Source organism: Arachis ipaensis, chromosome B9, assembly GCF_059453495.1.
Source record: "Arachis ipaensis isolate K30076 ecotype BB chromosome B9, ASM5945349v1, whole genome shotgun sequence".
In the NCBI taxonomy this organism is placed as follows: domain Eukaryota; kingdom Viridiplantae; phylum Streptophyta; class Magnoliopsida; order Fabales; family Fabaceae; genus Arachis; species Arachis ipaensis.
This window is the reverse complement of record NC_142444.1, coordinates 56,973,845-56,985,819: the sequence shown is the minus strand read 5'-3', so window position 1 is coordinate 56,985,819 and position 11,975 is coordinate 56,973,845. Positions and strand designations below refer to the sequence as shown.

Genomic DNA, 11,975 nt, shown 5'->3' with positions numbered 1-11,975 from the left:
ACCTTCAATTCTTTTCATTAAGCTAAACTCTATGAGGACGAGCAAAGACTTAAGTTTGGTGTTGTGATGACTAGTCATCTTAAGTAGTTTTTAGGCTTCTTTTTCATTTGTTTTCTTAGTTTTTAAATCAAATTCTTATTAGAAAAGTTTTGATAACTAAGCATATATTTGAAGTTGTGTTAGAATAATTGTATTTTTAGGATATAATTAAGTATATCAGGGTAAAATCAACAATAAAACAAGCTTTGTGGCATTAGGCTTAAAGAGGCCAAGCCCAAATTTAGAGCCCATCTTCAAGACCAGGAGCCCAAATCCTTCGTACATGGGAAGGACCACAAATGGATTGAAGCCTAGATCCAAGAAGTGGCACCCAACTCCACCAAAACTCCAAGGATTAGAGCCCAGCTCCTTCGTGCCTGGGAAGGAGCACAAATGGATTGGAGCCTAGATCCAAGAAGTGGCACCCAACTCTATCAAAACTCCAAAGGTCGAAGCTCAGCTCCAAGTGCACTTTTCACTCCTAGTAATCCAAATTGCTTCAAGCCTAGCGCTAATTCCATCAAGTCCAGCACCAAATGCCTAGCCAACTCCCAGGAAGCTTCAATTCAAGTCAAGATTCAAGATTTAAATGATTAGTTAGCAACAACCTATTCCAGAAAGATAGGATTTGGTTGTTAGATTATATTAAATTAGATTTGAATTTGAATAAGTTATCTTTCTCTTTGAAAAATAAGATTAGATTAGTTTTTGAATTTCAAATAGTTAGGAAGTTAGATATAAATAAGTGAACAAGGTTCACAAGAAGGGATATACACCATCGAACACCACTCTAGGACCGAACCTCTCCTTCTCAAGTTTTAGTTATTTTCATCTCTACCATGATCAACTAAACCTCTCTTGTTAAAAGTTAGGAGATCTATTTTATTTTTATGGATTAGTAATGCAAGTGTTTCCTTTATTTTGATTCATGCTTTTTTGCTTTTTTAAGATTGAGTTTTGTTCTTCATCTTTAATGGTTAGAAGTATTGGAAAATATTCTAATTCTATCTTGGATTATTTTATTACTTTAAATATTTTAATATTGGAATTCGCTCTAAACTCTTTCTCATGATTTTTAACTTCACTAGGAATAGTATTTTGAAAATTGTGCGGCTTTAAATTGAAACCGTTCTTCACCTCTTTTTCTAATTAATTGACTAAGAAATTGGCAAGTAATTAGGATAAGAGAAATTGAATTGCCAAGAAATTGAAATTTAATTATAAATGATTTGCTGTGAATTTTTTTTTTTTTGAATGAGTCAAAGTAAGGAAACATAAGCATTGCCCTTCCTAAGAATTTAACATCTCCGAAGCCTTTAATATCCCCCATTCTTGATTTCTTCTTAATTTTCTAAGTCCTCTTCCATTTACATTCTATAATCATCTTAATGGTTAATTCTTCTTCACTATTCTTTGGTGAGGAATTTACAATCCACAACTTACCGGTAAGTGCATCGGGTCGTACCAAGTAATAAACTCAGGTGAGTGAGTATCGATCCCACGAGGATTAACAGATTAAACAAACAATAGTCAATTGATTATTCTTAGTCATACAATCAAATTTTAGGGTTTCAATAGAAAATAACATAAAAACAGAGAATTAAATAAAAGCAAACTAAAATTGGTTAAGAAAATAATATGACAAAGATAGTTAAGGTGTCATAGATGTTTAAATTTTCGGATTAATATTCAATGTCAACTACCTTGATCATGAAAAGATTATATTTATGGCAAATCCCAAGTGACTAAATTTCTATTCCTAGGCAATCTGATATCTTCTAATGCAACCAACTATCAATCCCTTGATCACTTAATTACATTAGAGGGCGAAGTTCAAATTTTGATTTATAAACCACACAACCCTAAGAACCCCAAAGCATAATGCAGTTATATGTCACGTGCCACACTAAGTTCAGATAATTAAAAATTGTGAGAAATTGGTTTCAAGCTGTAATTCAAATGATATAACTTTTCCAAGACTCAAATAGAATTCAAGTAGAATTATAGTTATTTTCCAATAATCACTAATCCATAGGATGAAGAACGAAATTAATTCTTTAGACAATAATCAAAACATTAATCAAGAGTAGAAGAATAAATAATTATTAATCCATCAAAGTAAATAGAGCTCCTAACCTTAACAATAGAGGATTAGTTGCCCATAGTGCAGAAAATTCCAAATCCTACTCTAATATAAAACTTAAAATTAATGAGGAGTATAAGATGGAAGAGAGGGAGAGTGTAGTGTGTGTCCTTGGGGAGGAAGGAAGTCCTCTTTTTATAGTAAAACTTCTAAGACTAACCCTAGAATTCAAATTCAAACTAAATCAAAACAAAATCAAATCTAATTAAATCAAATCTTTTCTTAATGACTCTTTGACTAACTAATGATCTTCCTTGTAATTTAAGCTTGGTGTCTTTAAATCTTCATTAATTACAAAGATTTCTCGAGTTTGGGGCTCTTGTAGGCATTTGGCGCCGCTTTTTATGCCCTTCTGCACTTCCTTACTGCTTGTCTGGCGTTTAGCACCAGTTTCTGGTGATTGGCGCCGGGACTCCCGCATGGAATGGTGATGCTGGATGCGATTTGGCGTTAAATGCCAATGTCGCGGCATTTAGCGCAGTGATGCTAGAGAAAAAGTATAAACTATTGTATATTGTTGGAAAGCTCTGAAAGTTAGCTTTCTAATGCTGCTAAAACTGCGTCAATTGGACGTCTATAGCTCAAGCTATTTTTGTTGGAGTGTGAAGAGGTCAGGGTTGATATCATCCACGAATTCTTTTTGCAGTTGTCTTTAATTCTTAGTTCCTCCTTATTCTTTTGCTTCCCTTTTCCTAAAATTTCTCTACAAGAATCATGAAACCAATTAAATCAAAATACTAATAGAAAATCCTTGAAAATCATATAATTATTAAAAAAAAAGTCACAACTTTTCTATAAGAAATTTTAATGACAAGTGCTTAAGATGCTCACGCATCATTCTTGCTTCTAATTCAAGATCCAACTTCCTCTTTCCAAAGTTTGATTTATCTAATTAGAGATTATATTAGATGTTGCTTGCCTCAATGTATTAATCCTTGTAGAATGATATCCACTCAATGTGCTATTACTTGTTGCAATTTGGTGCAGTTGCTAATAATACGAGCATATCAATTTTGGCTCATCAATACTCAACTAAAACTCTACGTATGTGTCCATAATAGATTCACCTTGTAGCCAAATTTTAAGTTTATCAAATTTTCTCTTACACTTCATGGTCCATTATCCAGAAACTTTCTTGGAAGCTAACGAGCACTTTGTTTATTCCCACCTCAGAGATAGCCATCCTTTTTGGATTTTCTTGGATTTCCCCACATACTTTGGATTGTATTCATGAAAACATTAAACTTTACTTTCTTTTTAGAGATGATCTTCCTGACTACATTCAAACAATTTGGTTTGTATCCTAGACTCTAATCTAGATTGAGCCTGATGGTTTTTCTTTCTATGCGATCAATACCGTGGTTTATCATCATGTTGAACATGATGAAAAGTTGGTATTGGTTGTGCTGACATGGACAATATTAGGCTAGGTCAAGGATAGAATAAACTATTTATTTTGTGGAATATGTTGGGATGGTAAACGTTTTTTGTTTTAAGATATGAGAAAATTTTGCCTAATAATAGTATGCTAGAAATAAGAGATATTGAGGGTTAGTCTTCCCTCAAAGAGCATGACATAATGCTCTAAGCTACTCTCCATTTGAGAGGAACTTTCTCTCATTTGAGAGATATGATGCATGAGTTTTTTTATTGTGTACAATGACGCATAATGGTTTTTTTTCTTGGTATACAATGACGCATGAGTTTTATTCAAGGTTGCAAAATCCAAATCAGTTAATGAACTGATAAGATAACTGGTTAAATGGTTCAATGGTCCAATCAGAATTCAATCAATTTAATTAAATATAAAATAAAATTATTAAAAATTGAATAAATGTGATTCATGATCCCTGTCTAATAGTTTCATTTTCAAAAAAAAAAACTTTTTAATTAGCAACAATTACAAACACAAACTTACACAAATTAAATACAGACAACAACAAAGTATGGATTATTGAACATAGATTTACACACAATTTCAAATCACATCAACAAACCAACAATACATGCAGCATCATAACACAAAATCAACAATTACATCTAGCATCAGAAGTTTAGAAGACAAACTCAGAAGCCAATATCCATACAATTAGACAATAAAATTAGAAATCAACAAAATTAATAATGTAACATCAATAATCAAAAAAATTATTTCAGAAGAATCAACTCAAAATCAAAAGAGCAGTGGACCGAAACAAATTAAAGGTGAAAGCAAGGTCCCTACTGTGAATAAGCGAGCAGTGAAACAGAGGTGACGATTTAGAGAGACATTCATGGTGAGAGTGAGAAAGAGCGAGGAAGGAAAGTGACGGCGACGACAATTGAGAACGATGAGAGGAGAAGAGAGTAGGAGACCTTCCTACGACGGCAACGAGAGGAGGAATGATGAGAAGTGGGATGGTGGCTGCGGGTTGCGTTTGAACTTTCGTCGAATAGAACTTCAACATGCGACGCGACACCCATAGTTTGTTCCCAGACAAGAAGAGTTCGGTGATGACTTTGAAGAGGAATGGTGGCTACAACTGTGTTCGAACTTCGAACTTCCAAGGAGATTTGGAGGCTAGGGTTCTTCACTCTCCAACGTTCAAAGTTCAAGGAAAAAGAGAGGGGTGGCATGGTAGTATTGGGCTAGGATTCTTCAATCTTTAGGGTTTTTTTTTTAATAAAATAGTAACGTTTTTTAGTGTATGCCCCGAACCGAAAACTCTTAACAAATTCGGCGATGTCGATGGTTCACCAGTTAACCGCCGATTAAGTCGGTCCTTTAGTCAGCTTTTGGCTAGATAGTTTTTGGGATCAACCAAACTGAGCATATGACTGATTTCCAATTAATCTAGTTAAACCCATCGGTTCGGTTCGATTTTATTTTATTTTGAGTCTTACACATGACACAACACACACCCACTCACACAACACACACTACTACTACTAGTATAGGTTCTATATTCCTCATTGAGGATTCAAACCTAGGTGCAGCTCCTAGTGAGGCACAACTCCTAGTGAGGCAGGTGATGCTGCCATTGATTCAGGGCTTCGGTGGTTTGATAAAAAAAACTATGTTTTTTTTTTTTTTGTTTCTTGAAAACTGTGGTTTTATTACACACAATAATATTTTGTTGCATCAGCGCGTATGTCGCTTATTTCCCTCCACCTCTTAGTTTGGGGTTTTCTTGAGTTGTCCTCGTCAATCACAGGCCCACGAAGCCCAACAGGGTGGAACACCGTTACGCCAAGGAGTTGGCTAGCGCTGAACCAAGCTAGCCGTTGGAGATGGACTCCTGCCACTCCTGCGAAGCTGGCCCCTACGGTAACCACGTGTACATGCGCGATTCAATCATGTGGGATCTTAAATTTTCTTGCTAAACCAAACTGACAGAAGCGCACAAGAAGTCATCATTGTTTAGGGGTTTTGGATTTGGGTCTTTGGGAAGTCGTGGTGTTGGTGGGCGTGTTCTGTGCTTCGTCATAATCGTAATTATAATCGGAGAATCAGAAGCAGTAATTGGTGACCGACATGGCACACAACCTATTCGAGGGATTGCCTCCACCTCAACACCATGATGATCCTGAACCGCCGCAGCGACAACAAAAACCGCATCTCAATTTTCCCAGCACCGCTAACAACGACACGGAATCCTCTCAAGTTGCAGCAGCAGCACCACCATCGAAGCCAATTCTCAAGAGTGCCCTCAAGCGCCCAAACCATACTCCGTCTGACACTCAAGGTTACTTCAATTTCTCTTACCTTCTTAACTCAATTGTTTGTTTTACGTCGGCAATCACTGCTTTTTAGTTTAACATTTTGTTTATGTATTTATTTATTACTGGGAAGCATATAACCCTAGGATTAGGGTTTCCTTCGAATCGGGGTTAAGAGGGAAAAAAAAGGCCTTTCGTTTAGACTCTGTTTGGGAGATATATTTGTGATGGCAAATTGGTAAGTAATGGAATGGAATAGAAAAGAAGAGAATGGATTGTTATATGTATGCCGCACCGGCACACCCTTGTTTGGGGACTTCCATGGCTGGTGATGGAATAGAAAAGATAATATGCTATTTCCCTTATTTTCGACGGCAAAGTGAGGTTCTGTAAGACATTCTTGACCATTCCATTCCTTGCTGACCGAGAAACACATTCTATAAACGTTTCCAAAACTTGCCATGCATCCAAACAGTGTCTTAGTTTACCTGGTTTAGGAAAAATAGGCATTGAATTAATCAAGTGCAAGATGCTAAAAGATAGTAAGTACTCATTTTACGTTCAATTTGACTGCTAAATTCATCTAACGTGACCTGTCTTGTTTGCTCTTTCAGTAATATTAGTGTAAAGCTTTTAGCATATAGAGTCTAGTAGACCATAGTTCTGATCAGCTTATGATAACAGTAAAGTCTTAGTTTTCTTTATGCAGTGTTTGAACCTGAGGCGTTGCTTAGTGGAACAATACATGTTTTGTTTTTTATTATGAAGTATGAAAAGTTTAGGTTGATTCATGATTGCGAAAGTCTGAAAGTTATCCATGTATATGCTGTATAAATCACTTTAGGTTGTTTTATCTAACTATATGAAGACCTTGGTTTGTGGTGTTGCAACAATAGAAAGAGGATCGAAGTTTGGTATATTTTCTCCTGGATTTACAGAAATGCTGGTATATTATGCAGTTATTGCTTTGGTATTCACTTACACATCTGTTTAAAATGATGAATTTTACATTAATAAATTTTCTGAAATCTGAACCTACATTATCTGCTGTGAATGCAGCTGCAGCACCAAAAAAAAGCTTGAAATTTAAAACCTCTACGGATGCTTCTGAAGGACAGGTTATTAAGGCCATGAAGAAGATAACTTCCCACATCAAGAACCCTGCAAAGGTCAACAAGGCTGCGAAGCTTGCTATACAGCTGATTCAAGCTGGAAGTGTAAAATCTGGAACTAGTGATTATTTTTTTGCCATATTAGAAGCTGCAATGTTATCATCTACACCTTGTACAGATCCTTCGGTGCGGGCTGACTATCATTCTCTGTTCATGGAAGCACAAAGCACCAAAGAAGTAAGATTAAAAGTTCACATGATATATCTGTCCTTGGTGAGTGTTTTTTAACAGATTAGAGTGTCTCTGACGGATTTCCTGATCCTTTCCTGTCCATTAATTTCAGCACCTCAATAAGAAACAAAGGAATCAACTGGCAGCATGGACAATAATGGCCGTGGTAGCAAATGATTTATACACAGATGACAGCTTTGTGGTATGATTTACACTAAAGGCTTGCTGAGTCACCTTTTGTTGTCTTCCTATTTGAGGAAATAAGCTTGAAGCATATTGTTGCCTTTTGGCTATTTACATGAAAAGAAATTATTCATGCACCAAAAAAATCAAAGTCTGCTGTGTCATACATTTACTGTCATTTTCTTGTCATGTAATTAATATTTGTATATCATTATTGCTTTCTGTAAACTACTTTTGAATTTATCACTTCACATATCAATACGTCAGTTTTCCTTGTATATGAATATGACTAAAGATGGATATAATGTGTAAATATAGTCTCCCACAGATTTCTTTCTTGCGGAAGTCAAGTTGAATTTAAAAGGAAAGTTCTCTGGACCGACAATAAGATCAATTTTTTTGGAGGGATAACAATTGTTATCGCCTATAGAGGATCCACATTGTTCGCCCATGCCATATTCTTGTGTCAGATGCATAGTAGGGCAGGGGGTGTATCAGTATATGAGATGTGGCGTTTCTAGGGGTATGGGAGGTCTGGTTCAGTTTCCAATTGCAACATTCTTTATTTACATGGTTCAATTTTTGTTTATTTGATTATTAAAACTCCGAGGTTGATGTTATAGATAGCTGATACTTGACTCTCTGTATTTATAGTGTAATAAAAAAACTAATAATGCACCAAACTATTGCTTAAAATATTTTGCTAAATTTTATTCATCATGTGTTTATCTTATGCTTAGTCACCATGATTTACATTTCAGATACTGTTATTTATATAGGTCTTATTCAGTTGATTTCATTATTTGAGCCTACAAAGATATCTATTGGGTTGCTTATGCTTTTTTTTTCCCCCAATTTTTTATACAGTTCTCAAAAGCAGCTGGACAAATCAAGGATGCTATATCTAACCTTCCTGTTGCAACAAAGGATGATGATGCAGAGGAAGCAATGTCTCTGGAAGACAATACAAATGTGGCAGATGAAGATAGTAAAACACGTGCCAAAGACAAGGATAATAATGATGAGGATCAAGCTGACCCATTTGGGCTTGATGCACTGCTTCATGAATCCACAAAGAAAGGTGAAAAATTAAAGACAAAGAGTGAGGGAGCTGTGAAGATAAAGGAGGATGAGGAAGAAACCAAGAGATTCCTCAAGTCACAAAGAGAAGCCCTGATAACTTGTTTAGAGATTGCGGCTCGGCGTTATAAAACACCATGGTAAATTCGTGTACTCTTTTCTGTTGTATTCATATATCACATCTTTCATCATTGACCCTTTTTTTTTTTTTTTGTAATTTCGTTCTTGTTTGAGTCTTCTCTATTCAGGTGCCAAACCGTGATTGATATTTTGGTAAAGCATGCCTTTGATAATGAGGCTAGATTTACAGCACGTCAAAGGGATGCTATTGGGAAATTGTGGGCTTCCATAAGGGAGCAACTAACACGCAGGAAGCAAGGGAAGTCAGTTAATGGAAAACTCGATGTAAATGCTTTTGAATGGCTTCAACAAAAGTATGCTGGAGAGAAGATCAGCATTCGACATTCTGTTGGTGGTAGCGGAGATCGTCGTGCACAGCAATGGCTCGGTTAAACTCTGTTGGTGTTAGAGGAAGAGGATGAGTCCTCATTACTTCGCTGAGAATGTTGTAACTTAAACTCACTGACTGAAACAGTTCTCGCGAGACATGTAACGTTATTGAGTGTGACATTTTGCAAAGGAAAATCATGAATGTCTTCTTGAACAATGTAAATCATCTTGTGCAAAATGGGCCCCTGCTTCGCACATAATTTTATTTTATGAAACTTCAAATATTTTTGTTATTAAAATCAGTTTCGGATTGAAGTAAGAATTTTTCTATTCTTTTTCAAAAAGATGAGGACAGGTGAGGTGTAGTTATTACTTAACAAAATTATAAAGAGAAAAGGTTGGATAAACAAGATCATTATCATTCTTCACGTTTCAGAGTTTTTATTGTTTTGATCTGGTCAATCCCAATGTTGGAGCTTACAAGTAGGGACTTGTATGCTCAGGTTCGTATGGGTCGTAAGAGACTAAGAGGTGCTAGAGTAGATATTAATAAATTATATATGAGCACCCGTGTTACGGGTGTATATTTGTTGTGCGACGTCAAGAGGTTTTGAGGTATCTAAGTTTTGAGGTTCTTTATGAAGTTCGGTGTGAGGTTGTTAACTAAGGGTGTGATCTGTCAAGGTCTTCCTATAAGAGAAGTAAGGATCTTTATATATGTAACTGTTATGTTGTCAAGTTACTGTGGTCATTATACCAGTTATTGGAAATTAAGTAAAAAGATTAGGAATTATGATAGCATCATCCACAACTTGGCAAGTGCACCGAATCGCATCAAATAATACCACAATGAGTGGGTTATGGTTCCCATGAAGATCAACAGATTAAGCAAACAATGATTAATTGATTATTCTAATTAGACAATTCATATTTGAATGATGATTAATTACGAAACATAAACAAAAAACAAATGAGTTGGCAGTAGAGGAAATGAACTAAAAGTAAATGACTGAAAATGGAAATGAAATAACAATAAAGCTTATAAAGAAATTAAGAACACAAGCAGTGAATTAATCTCAATTGCAAAATTAAATAAAGCAGTCAATGAAAGCAATAATCAATCAATTAAGAAGATAAGATGAGAAGGAATATTGAGGATCAGAGATGTTAATTCCTCAAAAACAATAAATCTCAACTCTATCTCAATCATGCAATTATAGATCTCTGGCAAATTATAAGTGAATGAATTCTAATTCCTTAGTGATTCAATCTCTCTTGACTTAATCAATTGCCAATTTCTTGATTAATTGCTCATGAGAAGAGACAAAACACGTTCTATTATTTCTTAACCACACAATTCTTAAGATCTGAATCTAGTTGATTCAATGTTACTTATCAAATCCATATTCAAAATCATAGGCATTGAGAGAGAAAATCTTCAAGCTCAATTTCTATAATTCACTTTTCCAAATGATCATGAAATTCAAATCATTCAAACTATTTTCTAATAGATTTGAATCCTTGAAATGAAGAACGAACATTCTCTCTTAAGAAACAATAATGCATAGATCAAAGATAGCGAATCAACAGAATCATTCCATTAGAAGTTACAGAGCTCTTCCCTTCAATGGAAGAGAATTAGTGCCTCATAATCGAGAGCACCAACTACAATCCTAAAGAAAAACTCTTTGAACAAAAAATATTCCAATTGTGTAAAATGCAAAAAGTGTCAAATTTTTCCTTTCTCAGTGTTCTCTAAAAAGCTTTTATACTCTATCTAAAATAATATCCAAATTCAAATGCAAATTCTCCTTAAATTCAAATCCAATTCAAGTCAAATGCAAATCTAATTCCACTTGATCTCATGGGCTTGTGAAGATTTGATTCCTCCAATTAGAAGCCTCAAGAATTGATGGATTACTGAGGCATATGGAGCACTGGAAGTGACCTCAATGTTAGCCGTTGCACACCAAAGAAGCCACATCCAATGGCAAGTCCATTTTCCAAGATTTTCGGCCTCTGTTTTCATTTACCGTTGGACGCCTAGTATAGTCGTTGGGCAGCACACTTTCTATTTGGTTCGCGAATTAGGATTTTGCACAGCTTAACCGGCAAGTGCACTGGGTTATCCAAGTAATACCTTAGGTGAGTGAGGGTCGATCCCACGAAGATTGTCGGACTGAGCAAGCAATGGTTGTCAGGTTGGACTTAGTCAGGCAAATCAGAAAATGGGTTGGTGAGTCAATTCATATAAAAACAGTGAATAAGCAAATAAAGAAAGCAATAAGGGTTTGGTGTGAAAACAGAATGAGAAAACAGTTAATACTTCAGATATATTTATCTTTCCGAATTAAAAGTTCTTACCAACTATTTTAACAATGTATGATTCATTCCATGACAAACTGTAAATGTCTAAACCCTAATCTCTTAGTGATTTAGCATCCTCTAACCTTCATTAACCGCCACTCTCATAATCACTTAATTTCGATTAGAGGATTAAGTTAAAAAAGTAGCTTATGGCCACAAAAACCCTAATTATCCAAAGCTAACAGCATTATATGTCACATATCCCAATTGGTTCTTGTAATGAGAAATTTAGGAAGAATTTGTTTTCAAGTTGTAGTTCAAACGAGATAACTCTCTCAAGAATCACAAGAACTCATGTAGAATAAGGTTCATACTCTCGTTCCACCCAAATTCATAAGATTAAGAAAGAAAACAATCCTTAGAATTGAATCAAGAAATTAATTAAAATAGAAGAATAATAGTTCTAATCCATAGAAATAAACAGAGCTCCTAACCTTAACCAGAAGGTTTAGTTGCTCACGACTTACAGAGAAACTAGGGTTTTGAAAACGTGTGGAAGGGAGCAGATAAGAACTGAATCCAAGTGATCTTTTCCCTTTTATACTAACCTAATTTGAAACGGAAATAAAATAAAATAATAAATTCTAAAACCTAAAAGATATTGTTTGTAAATAAAAATTATATAAAGAAAATAAAATAAAACTAATAAATGCTAAATCCACTTGAGAAGC

At 35.1% G+C, this 11,975-nt stretch overlaps 1 protein-coding gene across 1 annotated transcript; it reads left to right on the top strand.

The window, feature by feature from the left end:
• The first annotated feature begins 5,117 nt into the window (after positions 1 to 5,117).
• On the top strand, positions 5,118 to 9,160 carry LOC107618580 (nucleolar/coiled-body phosphoprotein). The gene is made up of 5 exons (XM_088499460.1): positions 5,118 to 5,907; positions 6,941 to 7,230; positions 7,337 to 7,426; positions 8,275 to 8,627; positions 8,736 to 9,160. The coding sequence occupies exons 1-5, from the start codon at positions 5,697 to 5,699 to the stop codon at positions 8,998 to 9,000; spliced, it is 1,209 nt and encodes a 402-aa protein (XP_088355586.1). The 5' UTR covers positions 5,118 to 5,696; the 3' UTR covers positions 9,001 to 9,160.
• The last annotated feature ends 2,815 nt before the right edge of the window (positions 9,161 to 11,975 follow it).